At 38.2% G+C, this 18927-nt stretch overlaps 1 protein-coding gene across 4 annotated transcripts in view; it reads right to left on the bottom strand.

Annotated features, from left to right (window-relative positions):
* FLI1 (Fli-1 proto-oncogene, ETS transcription factor) overlaps nucleotides 1-18927 on the bottom strand; it is a 154370-nt gene that overhangs the window by 55392 nt on the left and 80051 nt on the right. For all 4 annotated transcript variants that reach the window (XM_031960915.1, XM_031960914.1, XM_031960912.1 and 1 more), the window contains exons 2-3: nucleotides 15821-16029; nucleotides 516-667 (exon numbers count right to left, since the gene is read on the bottom strand). In XM_031960915.1, coding sequence (XP_031816775.1) covers nucleotides 516-667; nucleotides 15821-15951 — 283 coding nt within the window. In that variant the 5' untranslated portion in view covers nucleotides 15952-16029. The remainder of the gene's footprint in view (nucleotides 1-515; nucleotides 668-15820; nucleotides 16030-18927) is intronic.

Here is an 18927-nt window from a genome sequence, read left to right on the forward strand (position 1 = left end):
ACAGAGGCAGAAGTATCAGAATGTAAAGCCTGGCTTTAGTCCTCATCATAGACCAGTTATTAATAATTGTTAATACTTGTTGTGGTGTCACCAGGGTCTTGGAAGAGAGTAGGAAAGAAGCGGAGCTTGGCAATCAGTTGCTACTTTCCCCCCCCCCCCCTTATTATTTTTGCATAATTTGGATTGTGGTGGCTATACCATAATATTAATAATAACTAGCATTTTTATGATGCTCTACTTTTTGCAAAGCATTTGATCCTCATGACAACCCAGAAGGTAGGTGCTATTAATTATTCCCATTTTACAGATGAGGACCCTTGAGGCTGAAAGAAGTAAGTAAATTGCCTAGAGTCACACAAAAAGCAAATGTTTGAGGCAGGTTGTGAGCTCGTGTTCTCCTTAATTCTGTTTAAATGATATCATGCTCTCTGGCATTTTCTGACCCCATATCTGCTGACTTAGAAGAATACAAAACTAAAGCTTATAACTAAAAGAAGATCCCAGTTTCAAAATACCTGCAGGGACGATGACTCTTCTCTCATTGGTGGTCATATTAGGAGGGGGACCGTTTTTCTCATCCATGTAGGTGTTGTAATTCATTGGATTGGACTCGTTTCCACCAACTAGCTTGCTGCATTTGTTAACACTGCAGTCTACTGGAGACTCCCTAAAAATGGAGGAAAGCAAAAATACTGTAAGGGTGTTGTCATCTTTGGAGTCTGCTCTAGCCAAGTGGCTACCCAGACATAAAGGCAGTCATCCACCAAGTTCAGAGACACATATTATTTCTCAGAGAGATGCAAAGCTCTTTAGTAATTGGGCACAATGTTTTCATTATCAATAATAATAATAATAATAATATATAATAGTCATATTATATAGCACAATATAGTTTAAGGCATACTTTTACATAATTTTCTCATTTGATCCCAACATAAACTCTATTATTTAAACAGGCAAATGGTAATAATGATACTAAAATAATTATTTCAAGAATCTATCATTTAATCTGTGCGGGTTCTCTCTCAACTGATATAAATTGGGGTTCCCTTAAGACTTGGGGGATGGTCTTTTGGAGTGGCTGTAATTCTTCTATAGTAAACTGGGAACTTAGACAAGCTGGGCCTTGGATGACAAAGCATCCAGTTCTGTGCCTGAGGCTCAACTTCAAAGCCTTTCCAGCATGGAAGGACCTGCCAGAACTTGTGATCCAATGACCAAGGCTTTGAAGATCCATTGTGAGGAAGATATTGATTTCCCACTTAACATTATATTTTACAATATACAAAGTACCTTTCTTTACAGGGATTCTTCTCCCCATTAAACAGAGGGAAAAACTAAGTTTAGGTGATTTGCCCAGGATCATACCCTCAGAAAATGTCAGAAACTAGATCTTCTGACTTAGCTTCTGTGACAAATCAGTTTCAAAACATCTGGTTGTCAACTGGGGCAGAAATAGAACTCAGGAGTCTTGATTCCCAGTCCCCTGTAAGATAAAAGTTACAGGCCCTAAGCCTTTGTACCCTCCATGGCAATATTACAAAGGAAACAATGCGTACATGCTTAATGCAACTCAAGTTACACAACGGAGTCACTCATTACACAAGCCCCAATTAGGGCTTAACATCTTGCAACATCCATGCCCAGATATAGTCAGAGTGACTTGTCCGTTTTACCACAAAAGCAAAAAGCAGATGCATGAGGCCTGGAGTATTCGCCTTGGTCCCATCAGTGCTGATCCCTGGAGGTAAAATCCACATAGGATAACTGAATACTCCTATTTATTTCACTGGACTCTCAATTCAGTCCTGGGTTTTCCTCCCATGCTGCCTAGGCTCACCATGAGAAAGGGAAAGGCCCTGGGCAGAAGGAGAGCCAAAGGATGTTTCCCAAAGGCCAAAGCCAAGCTGTTATAGTTTGGGGGGGGGATCATTGCTACCAACAAAGAACCTTGCAAGAGAGATGCTTTTCTTAAGGGCTTCCAACCAATGTTTCAAACCCAATAAGTTCAGATAAGGTTCAGATAGACTTCCATTTCCAGCATATTTGTCTGTCTTGTTCTTGCCAATGACCCAAGCATTGCTTGCCATCATTTTTTTTAAGGCAGGCGGATGAAATCTCAAGACAGTCTGAAACAGTATTTGTAGCCGAGGGTCCCCCAGGGCTACTCAACCAATGTGGTAGCAATGCCGCAAAAAAAAAAAAGAAAAAGAAAAAGAAAAAAAAAAGAAAAGAAAAGAAAAGAAAAGAAAGAAAGAAAAAAGGGGGGAGGGGAAATGTGGCAACCTGGAGAAAAGCCACTAACCCAGGGGGAAAGAATTATAGCACAGTGCACCCCAAAGACCCAGGCAGGGTAGAGGAAGTCTGAGCACATTCAATAAAGAAAATTAAATGAATTTGTTTCTTAATCTGAAGGGAAAAAAATATTGAAGATCACTTATCATAGCTGGGAGATAAATGCTCCACTGAGATATTAGAAGTCAGACGGTAATTTTTTCCTGATGTCTTACAGGGGGAAACATGGCCTGAAAATGAAAATAAGATGTATAACTTACACATGTTAGAATTTAAGGTTTTACTATTCGCCTACTGTTTTTCCAGGCAGAGACCCAAAAGCCAGCCTTCAGAGTCCCAAATTGCTGAAGGTTTAATGTCCCCACGGCAGTTAAAAGAAGCAGTAAGTAGCACATCAGGGCAGGGATTTTTTTTTTTTGTTGTTGTTGTTATTTAATTTATTTATTTATTTTAGCAGAGTTTGGTGAATTGACTTCTGCTGAAGGCTTGGCTTCAGATGAAGTACCTCTGAAACACTGCCTCTGCCTTAAACCCTACTCTGTATGTTTTTCCCTCCCCAATCATTGGGGGCCCTTTCTTATTAGAACTCATAGGCAAAACAAGAAAAAACAGAAGGCTGGAAGTTTCAGTCAGCCTTTAATAGGGGAGAGTGACTTTTTTCTTGGTTAGGGAAAAACTGCAGAGTGGAAAAGATAGAATTTGAATAGGACCTGTCTGTGCGCAAAGGGAGAGGTATCTCCTCAGAGGAAGGAAATATCTAGAAATCATAAGGCTAGGAAGACAGGGACTAAGGGGTCATCTGATCTCTGCCTTTGAGACTTTCCTGGTGGTGGTGCTGGAGGAGGGAGAAGGGTATAGGTGTTTTCACCTCTGACCTAATCCTTTGGGGAATTCTGGTTTAAAACCCAGCCTCATGAGAAGTAAAAGGAGAAAAGTGGATTCGCATCGTAATAGACATTTATGGAGTTTCCCAAAATAAGATGTTAGTGGAAGATATTTCATATTGTTACTGACAGCACATGTTAAGTCTTGAGGTTATCCCTGTTATTAGGGACTGAGAAAAAAAATGGATGGGGTTAAATTACAGGTGTTGCCTAAGAAAGTGCTCTGCTAACATTAGAGAAAAGGAAGCTTCCATCTAATAGAAAAGAGAGAGGTCTTCCATGGAAAAGAAAAAAGAAATCCCCAGAAAGATAAGGAGGATCAAAGGAACTAAGAAATGTCCCAAAAATGTGAGGGAGTGAAGTGGGGACTGGGAAAAATGGAGATTTCAAAAAAAATTTTGTGGGCAAGCATTGGATTTTTGTGTTAGGTGCCCGTTTTCTTTGTAATAATAGGGCACTCGTCACGTACATATGACAAGTTTGTTCTCAAATTTCTATCTGTTTGCTACATTCCCTCCTTGCTGCCCCACTATTACATACACATCTGCCCCCACTGCCTTTCAAGGTTATCCTTGTGGCTGACTACTTTGGTGGGAATAATGGGTACCACTTAGATCCCCAACTCAGGAGTTAAGCGCTTCCATGAAGCAAGCTCTTTTAAGCTAAGTCCCAACCCCAAATCACAGACAACGCGGTTTTTCGGGCCAAGCTTCACCTAAAAGAGCCAATTTGGCCATCTAACTTCAGAAAACTCACACTGTTCAGGAAGAGGAAAAAAAAGCCATACATTTACCTGCCCGACTGCTAGGTCTCCCTCCATTCTCAGAGCTCCAGAGGCATTGTGATCCCCCAGAGACTACACAAGCCTCTCTCCCTCTCCCATACACTGAACAACTATTGCTTCTGGTACAGGTGAAGCACAACATAAAAGCTACTCTTTAACAAGGCAGCTGGAGCCTATGAAGAGGGCCCGATGAAAACAAGAGGGAGGGAGCAGGGGAGGGAAAGCGGGTTTTGTTCTTCAGCCGGCCGGCACTGCCAGCTAATCGGTATTGAGACCTGTGCTTGCAGCTCAGAGGGTGTCGGCCATCAGGCAGCTGGTGGCAATAAGATAGGTGATTGAAGAGCCCTGGGCTGCCATAATGGAGCTGGGCAAAGGGGCTAAGGGGACACAGCTTAATTGTCTCCATTGCAGGGGAGGAGTAAAAATATAGTGCAGGGCATCAGGAGAGAAGAAATACTCTAGACTGGTTCTCCACACCAGGGACATTTTTTGGGGGGTCCGTGATGTACATGAGTATTAGATGTATGATCATCAATCAATCAATTCAAATCCCAGGGCTGCTACTGTCTGCCTCTGGGATTTTAAGAAAGTCACTTAGTCCCTTAGGACCTCAGTTTCCTAGTTTGTAAAATGAAGGGAATGGAAGAGATGATTACTAACATTCTCTCCAATCTATAAAATATATGTTCCATCTAGAGTTTTTTATGTACTTGGAGAGGAAATCTAAAAGAATGGATTCCCTTTTTATTTTCCAAATTTAAAATGGATCAAGAGGGTTTGAAAGGCTGAGAAAGAGGATGAGTATGAAAAGCAAAATTATAGCCCCAGTCTTGTTATTTGAAGAGCTCTCTTTTTAAAAGGTGGTGTCGTGTGGTGGAGAGAGAGCACCCAACTTGAATTCAGCAAGATTCACGTCCTGCCTTATGATCCTGGCTTTGCAAATCTAAATGCGTTGCAACTTCTCTATACCTTAGGCAACTCTCATCAGAAGCTCCAATGCATTCATAACATCAAGGCTGGTTAATGAAAGAGAGAAATCCTTTTTTACATCTTCCCAAATCTGCATGGAGGCAGCTAAAACTAGGTTAACCCCACCTGAAGGGAGAGGAAGGTAGGTGGCTCAGTGGACAGTAGTGAGCTACACCTGGAGTCAGGAAGACCTGAATTCAAATACATCCTCAGACACTCACTAACTGTATGACTCTGGATAAGTTTCTTAATCTGTTTGGAAAGGAATCTCTCCAGTATCTTTGTCAAAAAAAAAACCCAACAAGGTACTAAAAAGTGGGACACAACTGAACAACAAGCCCCATCTGGACAAAGCAATTCACAATAGGCTTATTATAACTTAAAAAGAAAAGACTCCTGGGGACAGCCAGTCAATAAGCATTTATTTAACATTTACTATATTCTAGGCACCGGGATAAGCACAAAAGCAAAAACAAAACACTTATATTCTGTATTGGGAGACAACATGCAAATAACTCTGTGTATACAAAATGCATACAATGTAAATGCTAGATAATTTCAGAGGGCTGTATTAATTTTGGAGATTAGGATTGGGAGACTAGGCAAAGTAATTGGTCTAATTTGAACTGGATTTTACAAGAAGCCAAGGAACTAAGAGGCAAGAGGCAAAGCATTCTAGGGTGTAGAAGCCACCCATACAAAAAACTGACATTGGGAGATGTTGTGTCATGTGTGACAAGCAGAAATTAGGCCAATATATCAAAATCCTAAGGTACATGAAAGAGAGTAGGGAAAGTGTAAGAAAGCTGAGCACTGCAGAATTGACACTTTCAAATAGTGGTATTGGAGAAGACTTTTAAGAGTCCCTTAGATAGCTAAGAGATTAAATCAGTCAATTTTTAAAGACTATTTTCTATTCAAAGACTATCTTTGCTAAATATAAAGAGGACTTTGAGGGGAAAATAATTATTCAAATACCTTGGTATAAGATCAAATAAAACAAGATCATTCCAAAAGATGACTCTGGAAGAAAGGAACATCTTAATGTAATTAAGTTAAATAAGTATAAAGAATATAAAAAATATGAAAAGATTTTTATGAAATAGTGCAAAACAAAAATAAAAACCTGAAGCACAGAGTATACATACATATGCGTGTGTGTATATATATATATATATATATATATATATATATATATGTTATATATAAGAGGAAAAGTAAATGGAATGAACAAACACTCCTGATGAAAACTTGAGAAAAAGTGATTAAAAACATTATGTCATCTTAAGTTACATGGTATAGTGGATAACGATCTGAGCCTGAAGTTGGGAAGACTCATCTTCTTGAGTTAAAGTCCAGCCTCATACACTTATTAGCTGTGTGACCCTGGGCAAGTCACTTGATAGTGAGAAGGAAATGGCAAAGTATTTCAGTATCTTTGCCAAGAAAACCCCAAATGAGGTCACAAAGAGTCAGACATGACAAAAACAATTAGCTCTTTTAAATGTAAATAATCACAAAGTTTAATTCAATTGATTCTTAGCAAAATATTTATAGTCAATTGTTTTTTTTTTTTAAATTGGAATGAAAACAGCAAAAAAAAAAAAAAAAAAAAAAAAAAAGAAATGAATCACATCTTCCGTTTTCTACAGTGATCCATTTTCCCTGTTTACGATGATGGAACCATCTCATTTGTTGCACTCCATAACCTTAATACAGTCCAAGTCTATGAGACAAAAGCAGTGCCAGTTAGGAAAAAGAAGTTGAGAAGAGCAGCTGCACTAGACCCAGTGTATCCAAAATGGAAGTGACACAATTTTAAAGGAAGGAGAGAAATAATCATTTTTAAAGCACCTACAACGAACGTACCAGGTGCATGGTGCTAAACACTTTGCAAATATTATCTTATTTGATTCTCACAATTATCCCTTTTTTATAGTTGAAGAAACTGAGGTAGACAAAGGAAAAGGGATTTGCCCAAATGACAAAGGTCTAAGGCTGAACTTGAAGTCCTTATTCTTTGCCTAGTGCTTTATCCACTGTTACCTCATTGTTCTTGATAGATTCTTGTGAAACTTTTTTTTTCTTTGCTGAGGCATTTGGGGTTAAGTGACTTGCCCAGGGTCACACAGCTAGGAAATGTTTAGTGTCTGAGAGCAGATTTGAACTCAGGTCCTCCTGACTTCAGGGCTGGTGCTCTATCCACTGCACCACCTAGCTGCCCCTTGTAAAACAATTTCCAATCTATTTCAAAGAAGGAAAGATTACAAAAGAATGAAAAAAAAGATCAAACATACAAAAAACTTAATAACCAAGAAGCCATCAGGAGTTCCTCAGTGATGCTATTATAGAACACTGGGTTTGATGTCAAGAAGACCTGAATTCAAATCCTGCCTTGTATATCCACTGTATGATTCAGATCAAGTCTCTTAACCTCATTCAGTCTTAGTTATTTTATAAAATAAGGAGCTTGGATTCTAAAATCTCTCTCACCTTTACATCTATGATGTGTCATCTCTACAAAAATCTTTGAGATCTGTGTACATAGAGAAATAATTTTAATGAAAATATTTCCACCACATTTTACTTTTTTTGTCTAAGTCTTCAAACTTATGATTCTATGAGAAGAAAACAGGAAGACTTTTGTATAAGATTTTCTACAAGAACCACATCTTCAAAGCCATACAACTGTCTGAGGTGCAAAGAATAGAATATCCTGTTGTCTATTGTTTGTTGATGAAAAATACAAAACAAAAACCACCTTTGACTCATAGAACATAATGCATCCTTAATGACCCTCCTGAGACAATACCTCCATACACATATGTTAAAATCATAAAAAAGTCCTATGACAAATGCAATCACAGAAATAACTTTGAATAACAATGTGCTGAGTATCGATATCAAGGGAGGTATAAAACATGGAAACAATGACTAATTTAAATGCTTATCGATGTCATGGAGAATTCCTTAGCTAGAGCACAAACAAGAGAGGGATACTCTATGAATGGTGAGCTCTGTTAAATATTCCTGTTCACATATGACATAATACTAACTGTGGTAAGCTCCTAGAATGCTATAAACTCCTCACTAAAATCAAGTCACTTGAAACAGATTAAAAAATCGCATTGGGATAAAAAAATATATAAAATTCAGTTTGCTCAGACGAAAGCATGTTTATTGGATGAGTAGCCCACTGAGTCAATGATCAGAATATATTTTATATATTTTATAAATACATTTTATAAATGTATGTATATATGTGTGTGCATATAAAAGTTATTTCTATATAGATACACACACACACATATATATAAAATAGCATAGCCATATTATATTGACTCTCTAGTAACTAGTCTAATAACTACTAGTAACTAATAATTACAGACTAGATCCAACATTGCATTGAGAGTAAGCTTCTTTATTGGGGATTTAAGATACAACTACATATGCACATCTACATATACATGGATGTACTTACACACATATACACATTCATTATCTATGCATATATGTATATATCTAATCACACAAACATGTACACCTATGTACATGTATGTCTACATGTACACATAGATGCAAAATATTCATATATATATAGATATGTGTGTACACATATATAACCATACATAATATGTGTGCATATGTGTATGTACATATATACACACACATAAGAGGTAGTGTGATATTAGAACTAGAGAGCTTTCTCAAAACCAGACAAACCCAGTTCAAATTCTGCCTCTAGCTATATGGCTCAGGCATAATTCTCTAAACAGTCTTTCTGTGCCCGAGGCAATTCTTTCATATTATAAACTACAGAGAAGATGGCAACTGCACTGGTAGAAGGGATTTTCTCACCTGGAAGTTCCCTACAATAATGAAAACACAGGAGTGGTCCAGAATAAATATGTGAATTTATGTATTTCCATATACAACAAAATGTATAGCTACCCCATGACAGGAGCTATAAATGGACAATTGATTGAGAGGAAGGTACAAGAATGTATTACCTGTGGGGAATTGTCTGGTCCTTTCAAGAATCCCTAAAAACTGTCTTAAAAAAAAAAAAAAAAAAAAAACACCACCACCAGTGTACAGATCAAATAGATTTAGAACTAGAACTAGCTCTGTGGTCATTTTACAGATGAGGGAACTGAGGTCTAGAGAAATTACATGGATTTCCCTATGCATGTTCTCTTGCTCAAATTTTCAAACAACCCAAAGGATATTAGAAAAATGCATAGAGAGAGTTACTACATACCACCAACAATGATATATTCATGATAAAGTCACATATGACCAGAACAGGAAAGATATTACTCATGTTGTAAGAGGGAAGGGCAACAAATGGACAGACTATGTGCAACACTGGCACCTATGTGTGTTAACAAAACTAATGAATGGTTTCCATCATACTGGGAGGATCTTCTAAGAAAAATCTATGGAAAGACATGGGCAAGAATCCCAAAGGCTCAGGATAAGTCTAAAGGAACTGTAATCCATATCCTTAGAAGGGTACTCTCACTGATGATACTAGGTCCATAAAAACTGTGGATTTAATGGGAAAATTAGGATTTAATGGACAGAACACAGAGATTCATCTGAACTCATAAACACAACTTCACACACAAAGTTACCAGTGATGCAGGAAGCAAAAAATGGAATGTTCTTTACAAACCAGGCAGGTGGAACACATATGACAGGCATATACTAACATTCTATACATGAAAAAAATATGAAGAGGATAGATCCCTTATATTATACAATTCATGCAGCCATATAGTGCTTTTACAACTCAAAGCTCAGGTTCCACATCATGCACATAAGGCAAGCAGTTCATGCATTTCCTCTCCATAAATTGGTATTCTTTCTTACACGGGATGTTTTCTCCAATTCCCGTGGTTGAGACAGGATGCAGCTGAGAGCTATTTGCAGACCACGTCTTGGATCAAGTCACTGGAATCTGCATCTAATACAGAACCTATGGGCGATGCTGTTTCAGGGACAACCAACCCCAACAAGCTTAACCACAGTGGGAAAATCTGAGGAGAAAGACAACAAAACTTCCCAACGCAAGGGCAGCCCATGCTGCCGCTGAACCTCTCAAAGAACATGCTTCTCCACCTGACCCTTAGCCGCTGCCCAAGTGAGTCATAGCTAAGTCATGGCTGACGGAAGGCTCAGCATCATCATGCTCACGAAACACCCCCCTCATATACACCCTCTTTATTCTGCTTTTGTAAAGCAGAAATGGCACAGTGTTCAAGGCATACCATGGAGACACAGAATCTCAAACTGTTCTAAAAACCTCAGGGGCCATCCCGTACAATTCTTATTCAAATCATGAATCTTATGTAATTGCTGCTGGTCATCTCACCTTGTTTGAAGACCTTCAATTACAGGGAACTCATTACCTGACTTCTTTCCACTTCCAGACCAAGGAATCACGTTCCACTTTGGTATACAGTTATCCCTGCATTTCTGAGTTTCTAAACTTTTTCTGTGTCATCTGCTGGCCTTCATGTGTAGTCTGCGGCTTTCTGCAAAACTCTCCCCAAATTCCCATTTAATTTCTTCTGCCAACCCATGATATATTGAAAACATAATGGGGAAAATAGTGATGTGAAAGGGATAACTGTATATATATATTTGCTTATACTCAGCCAGGAAATTGATTTTGTTAATTAGTAGAAGGGATATTTTCCTTATATTTAGCCAAGAAATTGATCTCCCTATTAATTAGTAATAGCTAATATTTATATAGCTTTTACTATTTGCCAGGCACTGTGCTAAATACTTTACAATTATTATCTCATTTAATCTTCACTGCAACCCTAAGAAGTAGGGGCTGTTATGATTCCCATTTTACAGTTCAGCAAACTGAGGCAGACAGAGGTTAAGTGACTTGTCTAATGTCACTTATTTAATTATTAAGTGTCTGAGTCTAGATTTAAATTCACCACCTAACTGCATGTTACTTCTAACCATTGGTCCTCTGGACCCAAGAAGACCACATTCTTTTTCTATTGAATTATCTTTCCAGTATTTGACAGCATCCCTCATGTCTTTCCCTACTGAATCTTCTCTTCTCCAGCCTGAGCATCTCTAGTTGCTCTAACTAATCTTTGGATGACATGCTTTTTTCCCCTTGTCCTATTATATCTTTTCCCACATGGGCTCCAGCTTGTGAAAATGCTCCTCAAAATGTGACATTGTGAACTGAATATAATAGGTAGATAGATGACCTTAATGTAATTATTTACTGTGGGATAAACTGAAAAAAATGAAGTTCCCAAGAGTTATCTATTTTGTACAACTTGCTATTCCTTTTAAAAATGTAAAAAAGTTATCACGTAAATTTCTTTTTTCTCCTTTTTTCTTCCTTCTCCTTCTCCCAGCCAGGTAGCACTGGCTCCTGACTTCACAGAAGGACAGAGTTTTAATTTATTATCCTTTCTTTCATCTTCCACAGAACCTCTGAATCCTCCATGTTTCTTTCTTTCTTTCTTTCTTTTTTTTTTTTTTTTTTTGCTGATTTTCCTATGTCTGGACCCAAAGCCACAAGGAGGTACTAGCCCCTCTGAACCTCATGACACAGCAGAGTACACTAGCTGAATAATCATGGAGCTACAGGTAATCTTTCTAGACTCATTTCAAAGAGGATGAAATAGAGACACATAAAAGATTAACCTCAAGATGTCATAGGTAGCAAATAGCAAAGTCAAGTTTCAAACTCTGAATTTGTGACTCTTAACTTAGTGCTCTTCCTATTGCCCCATGCCACCTCAGCTGTTTCCCTAGTTTTGTCTCTAATTAGTTTTGTGTTTCAGTTGCTCCATCCCTAAAATGTGCAACATCACTAGTTCTTTCTACTCTTGCAGAACTATTGTGAATGCCTACTCACAAATCCCATTATGAGTCAATCTAAACAAATTCTACATTCTAATTCTATCTGGTTGAGGCAGCTTGTGGCTCAGGAATTATCAGGTCTGAAATCAAGATGATCTGAATCCAAATTCAGTTTTTTTTTAGACATGTACAAGTTGTGTGAACCTGGCAAGTCACTTAACCTGTTTGTCTCAGTTTCCTCATCTGTAAAATGGGGGTAATGATAGCATCTGCTTTGCAGGGTTGTTATGGGGAATTGGATGAAAAATATTTGTAAAGTGCTTAGCATAGTTCTTGGTACATAGTAGGTGCTTAATAAATGTTTATTCTCTTGCCCTTTCCTTTCCCCATCTGGTAGTCTGAAGACTTGTTTTGTCCTGGCTCCTTTAGTCACCATCCATATTACTTTCAGCAAGCTGACATCTTCCACTCCCTTATGTAATAATGGTCATAAATGTTCTAGAAAAATATGAGAGACATTGTGGTAATCATTATCTCTGTGGACAGACTTTTTGATGGGTTTTCCATCTCTGGAGACACAAGTTCAAAGGGGACCATATAAGTCCCCAGAATCAGGGGTGCCACCAGGCTATCCAAGGAAGCTCAAACTGGCCCAATTTGGAAATGGAACAGATTAAGGTTTCCATGCTGATCAGAAGTTTGACTAGATCTGTGAATTAGCTACTGCCCAAGTGAGATAGGGAGTACCAGTGCATGGACTTTTAATATGACTGTAGATATCTGGGGTCCTCCTAACACGATATCCCTGAATCTTAGTCGTAAGCTTAAAAATAGAAAGATGTGGAGAGGCAGATACTACCTTAAGAGTCAGAGAAAAGAGATATATAGAATTTTACTGAATGATTTTGTGTGTGAATATCTATTGGTGCTGAATGGTAGCCATCTCTAGAGTGGGAAGGAAGAAGGAAGAAAAAAGGTGGGGGAAGAGAAATTTACATAACTTTTTTACATGTTTAAAAGGAATAGCAAGTTGTACAAAATAGATTTGCAGTTTCACATGCAAAAGCAATTATCAGCTAATAAAAAAGAGTCAGTCTAGTGGAGGCTGGACCTAGATTTAGGAAAACTCAGGTTGAAATCCTCCAATATTTAATAGTTGTGTGACCATAGTCAAACCTCTCATTGTCTCTGAGATATAAAATGAGGATAATAATATTATCTGTAATTATCTGTAAAACCTACTTCACAGTGTTATTAGGAGGCTCCTATGAAGATAAAGTTTTATAAATTTTACTCCACAATGCAAATATTGGTTATTATCAGGAAGAGAGAGACAGAGACAGAGGAGAACAGAGAGAGACACACACACACACAAACACACACAGAGACAGAGATGGAGAGAGATAGAGACAGAGACACAGAGAGACAGACACTCAATGACAGAGAGAGAGACAGAGACAGAGAAATAGTGAGAGAGAGACACAAAGAGAAAAACACAGAGACAAAAGAATAAGAGGGGGTGGAGAGAGGAAGAGAGGGAGGGGGAGAGAGAGACAGATAGAAAGAGTAACAAAGATAAGAGAGAGGAAGGGAGAGGGGAGAAGAGAGACAGACAGACAGACACAGTAAGACAAAGGCAGAAAAACAGAGAAAGATAGTAAGAGTAACTAGTAACAGAGTAACAAAGACAGAGATAAGAGAGAGGGAGAGGGAATTAGAGGGACAGAGAGACAGATGCAGATGCAAACACAGAGAGATGACAGAGAAGAAAGAGAGACAGATAGGGAAACAGATAGAGAGGCACAGAGAGAAACACACAGAGAGACTCAGACAGAGACAGAGACAGAGATAGGGAGAAACAGAGACAGCGTTTTGAGACTCTGAGCTACTCTGCTGCCCCAAAGCATGAGAATGTGGCTGAGAGCCCAAGCTCTGTCTGGTTTTGGTTAGTGGGATTGAAATGTGGTGAAGTTAGGGGTTCCCACAGGCAGGTCTGGAGTGTACTTGTTACTCCTTGAGAAGGAGGTGGTGGCTCTGGCTTGGCTATCTACTCTCACTTCACTCTCTTCCTTTGTTGTTACATTTCCTCTTTCAACTTCCTCACCTCTTTACAGGTGAGTCTCAGGTTTGTATCTTTAGCCCTGACCTCCCATGACCAAAAATCTTATCTTTTCAGAAACATTCTATTGGATAATTCCACCTGGGCTTTCTTAAACTCAATGCATGTGAAACCAAACTCATCTCCTTCTCTCCCAAACCAACTCTTCTTGCTTTCCTTGCTTCCTGTAAATGACAACTGCTACCCAGGTTTAATACCTTTTAATCATCTTTGATTCTTCCTTCTTTTCTTTTCTCCACATCTAATCAGTCACCATGTCTTATTTGTTTAACTCCAAGGATGCTCTCCTCTCCATTTCTCTTCAACTTTTAATACCTTAAGTTTAGGTCTTCTTACTTCTTCTTTGAACTATTTATATAATCTCCTAAATGATCTTCCTGATTTTAGACTCTCTTTCCATCTGTCCTTCACTAATCTTCCTAAAGGACTGCTCTAATCATGTCAATGCTCTCCTTTATAGTCTTCAGTAGCTCCCCATTGGGTTTTTTTCCTTTTTAATTAGTAATTTTTTAAACCAATTTTTTGTAAAAACAATTTTGAATGCCTAGGTTTTAAAATTTTTGAGTTTCAAATGTTTGGCCCCTTTCCCTCCCTGAGACTTCTCATTGCTTATTATCCATATTATCTGTATCATTATTATTATTATTTGCACAAACCTCTTAGTATTTGATTCCAGTCTGCCTACTGTAGTTCTTATCTTCCACTATTTCCCCTACATGTAATTATAGATTACTTCTCATTCTTTCAACATACTTTGAAGTTTCCTGCTCCTATATTCTTCTTAAATCATACCTTCTATTTTAAGCGACCTGTCCTCTTCACTTGTCAAAAATTCGAAAAAACCTTATAAGCCATCTACAAATTCCACCTGCTTCATGAAGTCTTTTTGCTCTTCACTAAACTATTTCCTTCTTTCCTTTCTTCTTTTTCTTTTTTCTTCTTTATTTTCTTCCTTTTTTCCTTTCCTTCTCTTTCCTTCCTGCTTTCTCTCTCTCTTCCTCTATCCCTCTTTCCCCTATCTCTCTCTCTTCCTCCATCCCTCCCTCCATCCCTCTTTTCTTCCTTCCTTCCTTCCTTCCTTCCTTCCTTCCTTCCTTCCTTCCTTCCTTCTTTCTTTCTTTCTTTCTTTCTTTCTTTCGTTCTTTCTTTCTTTCTTTCTTTCTTTTTCTCCCCTTCTGTTGCCTTCCTGCTTTCTCTCTTGCACTCTCCATTTCTCCTCTCCCTTCCCTCTTGTCTTTCCTTCCTTCCTTCCTTCTTTCCTTTGTTTGTTTGCTTGTTTATTTGTTTGTTTGTTTCTTCTTTTTCCACAGGGCCTAGCACAGTGGTCTGCATATAAATAAATGTGTGGAATATAATAGGCATTTAAATTCTTATTGATTTGATTTCACTTAAGTATTTGGTGACTGCTCAATGAATATCAGCTCCTTGAAAGTAGGGATTATTTCATTCACTATCTTTGTATCCCCAAGGCCTAGCAAAGGGCTTGGCAAATAGTGGATATTTAATAAATAGTTGTTGATTTAATGGTCGTAAGAGCAGACTCTTATGTAAGGCAGAGTTTTTGAAGGCTGGAAGCTCTCCCATGCCCAGCCAGACATGGCAGGAGCCCCCTTCAACTGCACCATCAGACTAGTTCCACAGTGCCCTGGGCTGGCCCCCTCATCTTAGCTGCCTTTTGTGGACTGACCCAGACTTCCAATTGCCTAGCACTGGAGCCCTGCCTGCCACAGAAACCATAAGTGAATAATGAGGCCTTATGCCTCAGCAGAAGAACATCTGGTGAACACACATTCATACTTTCAATCCTTCCCTCCCTTCCCCCTCCCTCCACCAACAACTTCTGTGACCCTGCACTCATGGCATTCTTTCTCCCAGCCCATCAGCTGGAACCATCAGCAATTGTTATCCCAGCTTTCCTACCTGGATCCATTCATGTGGTCATATTCCCTCTTAACATTGACCCTCACAGGCTGGTTGATCCACTCCTGCTGAGGTGGGAGGGGGTTGATTTTGTGGGGCTGGCCATAGTCAGGGTTGCCAGAGGCGGTCATGTCGTTCTTGGGGAGATGAGCTGCTCCAAATGTGGAGTCAAAAAGAGATTGATCGTCGCTCACCACCGACAGAGCCTCCTGGAAGACCAAGAGAGGGGAGAAAGTCTGTAAATGTCACAAGTCAATCAACCATGAGGTGGCTTTTGTTCTCTCATTTTGAGCTGTCAAACCACTCCAGAGATGCCCTGGGGCTCTCTTCATCTGAAAGTCCCCTCTGGGCAAGTGCAGGTTGAATCATAGGCCCAGAGCCACATCAAACTTTATGCAAATATGTTGGGCTCTTTATTTGGCTACACTAGACAAGGATGGGGAGCAAGTGGGGAAGGGGATCATCCCCTGGGGTCCAGATATTTGCTATTTTATCTAGATAGTATCATTATCAGATAGCATACCACAGGAGCAAAAGAGAGCTGTAGGAGAAAGGCATCAAGAGAGGAATCACCTGGAGTGTCCCCTATATGTTGGTGGCACAAGAAATGAAATGGAGCAGTATTACACTGAGAAGAGTGTTTGACTTGGAATCAGCTCTACATTTAATTCTTTGTTTTGTCCCTTACTCTTTATGTCACCTTGGACAAATCATTTAATCTCTGAATTTTAATTAAGACTGAGTTTTTTATTCTAATTTTTAAATTTTTATTTAATTTTAAGACTGGATTTTTAATTTTAATATTTTTATTTAATTTTAATTAAGACTGAAATTTTAACTTAAATTTTTGTATTATATATATTTCATATTTTTATTTAATTAAACCTCTAAATTTTAGAGAAACAGCTTCGGAGAGTGGTAAAGTGCTGAATTTGGAGTTACAGGGTCTGGATTTGAATCTATGATCTGTTACAAACTGCATCACAGTAGACAAATCAATTAGTCTCTTTGGGCCTCAGTTCTTCATCTATAAAAGAAAAAGATTGGCCTAAATTGTGGCTTCTCAGGTCCCTTCTAATTCTAAATTCATCATCTGTGAACTCCATTTGGCACCCTATCCCTAAACCCAGATAGGCTGGTTCAAAGACTAGGTGTATTTTAAAGACCAGTATACTTTTTCTTTTTCTTAAAGAAAGGGAATGATTGTTGGGAATAAACTATCATCCTCCTCTTCCTCCTCATCATTATCATCACTAGTATTTATATAGAGAGTTATAAAATTTTCAATGTGCTTTACAAAATAATTTTATTTTATTATCACAAGAGAATTTCCCTCCATTTTATAGATAAAGAAATTAAGGTAAACCAAAGCTAAATTTCTTGTCCAGATTCATCCAGCTAATGTCTGAGGAAGTATGTGAACTCAGGTCTTCATGACTCCATGGCCAGCACTCCATTTGTTACCAAAGCTAGCTCTGTGCAAAGACACAGAGATGGATGAGGTGACTGAGTCCAAGGAATCTAGCTTTGGTAACAGATAGAACTCTTAGATTCTTTCAGGGTTCAGCCTAGCTGAAAGTTCTTATATTTTCTTCCTTGTGCCCTATCTTGTAGACTTTCAATACAATGTAAGCTCCATGAGGGAAGTTTTGTTTGGGTCTGTTTCCTTAGTGCTCCTTTTGTAGCTTTCATCCATCCCAGAAAATGTAGTTTTTTCAAGCCATTCCAATCAATTCAACTAAGTTTTTATTAAGTTCCTACTGTGGGCAAAGCTACAAAAGGAGCAGAGGAAGGAAGAAGGTAGGAGTAAGAGAGAAGTAGAAGTCGCCTCATTCATGATCCCTCAGCCTTCATTTCCTTAGGAAAGGTGAAACTGAAACAATATTCTGGGTAGAAAAATGGGTGAGAATCCTAGATCCTTGGGTTGCTTAAGGGAAAGAGATGCTGTAATCTTGATACTGGTGAGAGACAAGCCCTTGCTCCTCTGAAAACTGACACTTCTTACTAGTTCTGTGACCACAGGTAACTCAGTTAATTTTCGAGGATATTTGTTTCCTCATACATAAAATGGAGATGATATAAACACTGTCTACCTCACAGGTTGCTGTGAGATATTATTTATATATGCCATGATATAAATGCTGACTTGTGATTTTGCCATAGAAATTTATAGGACTTCTTAATTTTCTGACAAATATCATAAACATCACTATCATTACTACAAAAAATGCCACAGATTAGAAGATGACCGCAAAAAATGAATACTTTTGAGGATCTTTTATAAGATGAAGAAGAATGAAATTAGCAGAACCAAGAGTATGATTTATATAAAAACAATGCTATAAGGACAAACAGCTTCAAAACCAAACAACTTGAATAATAAGAGATACTATCCATACAGTGATCATCCCATCCATTATTCCAGAGGACTGATGATAAAACATGCTACTGATAAAGAGGTGACAGAATTAGGGTACAGAATGATATACATATCTGGTTTTGTATGCAGCCATTTAGAGGATTTATTTGCTTGACTGTTACAATAATTATTCCCCCGATGTGGTGGAAGTGGAAGGAAGAGAGATTTTTTAAAGAAACATAGTGGAAGTGCTACAGATGTGAAATGTTGCTTGCATATAGAGATGAGATCACTATATTGTTAGTTTTATTTAATTGTTTTGGAGTTGGGAGGAGGAGCAGTGGGAGTTAATTTGTAAATGTTTGTAGTAAAAAGACAAAACACATCAATAAAACTATTTTTAAAAAGAGAAAATAATGGGATTTGTATGTGTTTATTATCCCTTTGCCCTTGTAATTAATCCCTCAGAGTTGAGTTTGAACTTCTTTCAAAATAAGAACAAGCACTTATCCATGTTCTAACATTTACTATCTCTGTGTTACTGGTCAAATCACTTAAACCTATCTGTTTTAGTTTCCTCATTTCTCCTCAATTCCACTTAGTACCTTGTTTCAAGTTCTGGTCCATAACACTCATCTATAAAATGGGAAAGATAATACTATAGTACCTGTTCCACTCAGTTATGAGAATTGAATGAGGTAATGTGCATAAACTACTTCTTAAACCCTAAAATATTATATAAAGGCTG

Source organism: Sarcophilus harrisii, chromosome 3, assembly GCF_902635505.1.
Source record: "Sarcophilus harrisii chromosome 3, mSarHar1.11, whole genome shotgun sequence".
Lineage (NCBI taxonomy): Eukaryota > Metazoa > Chordata > Mammalia > Dasyuromorphia > Dasyuridae > Sarcophilus > Sarcophilus harrisii.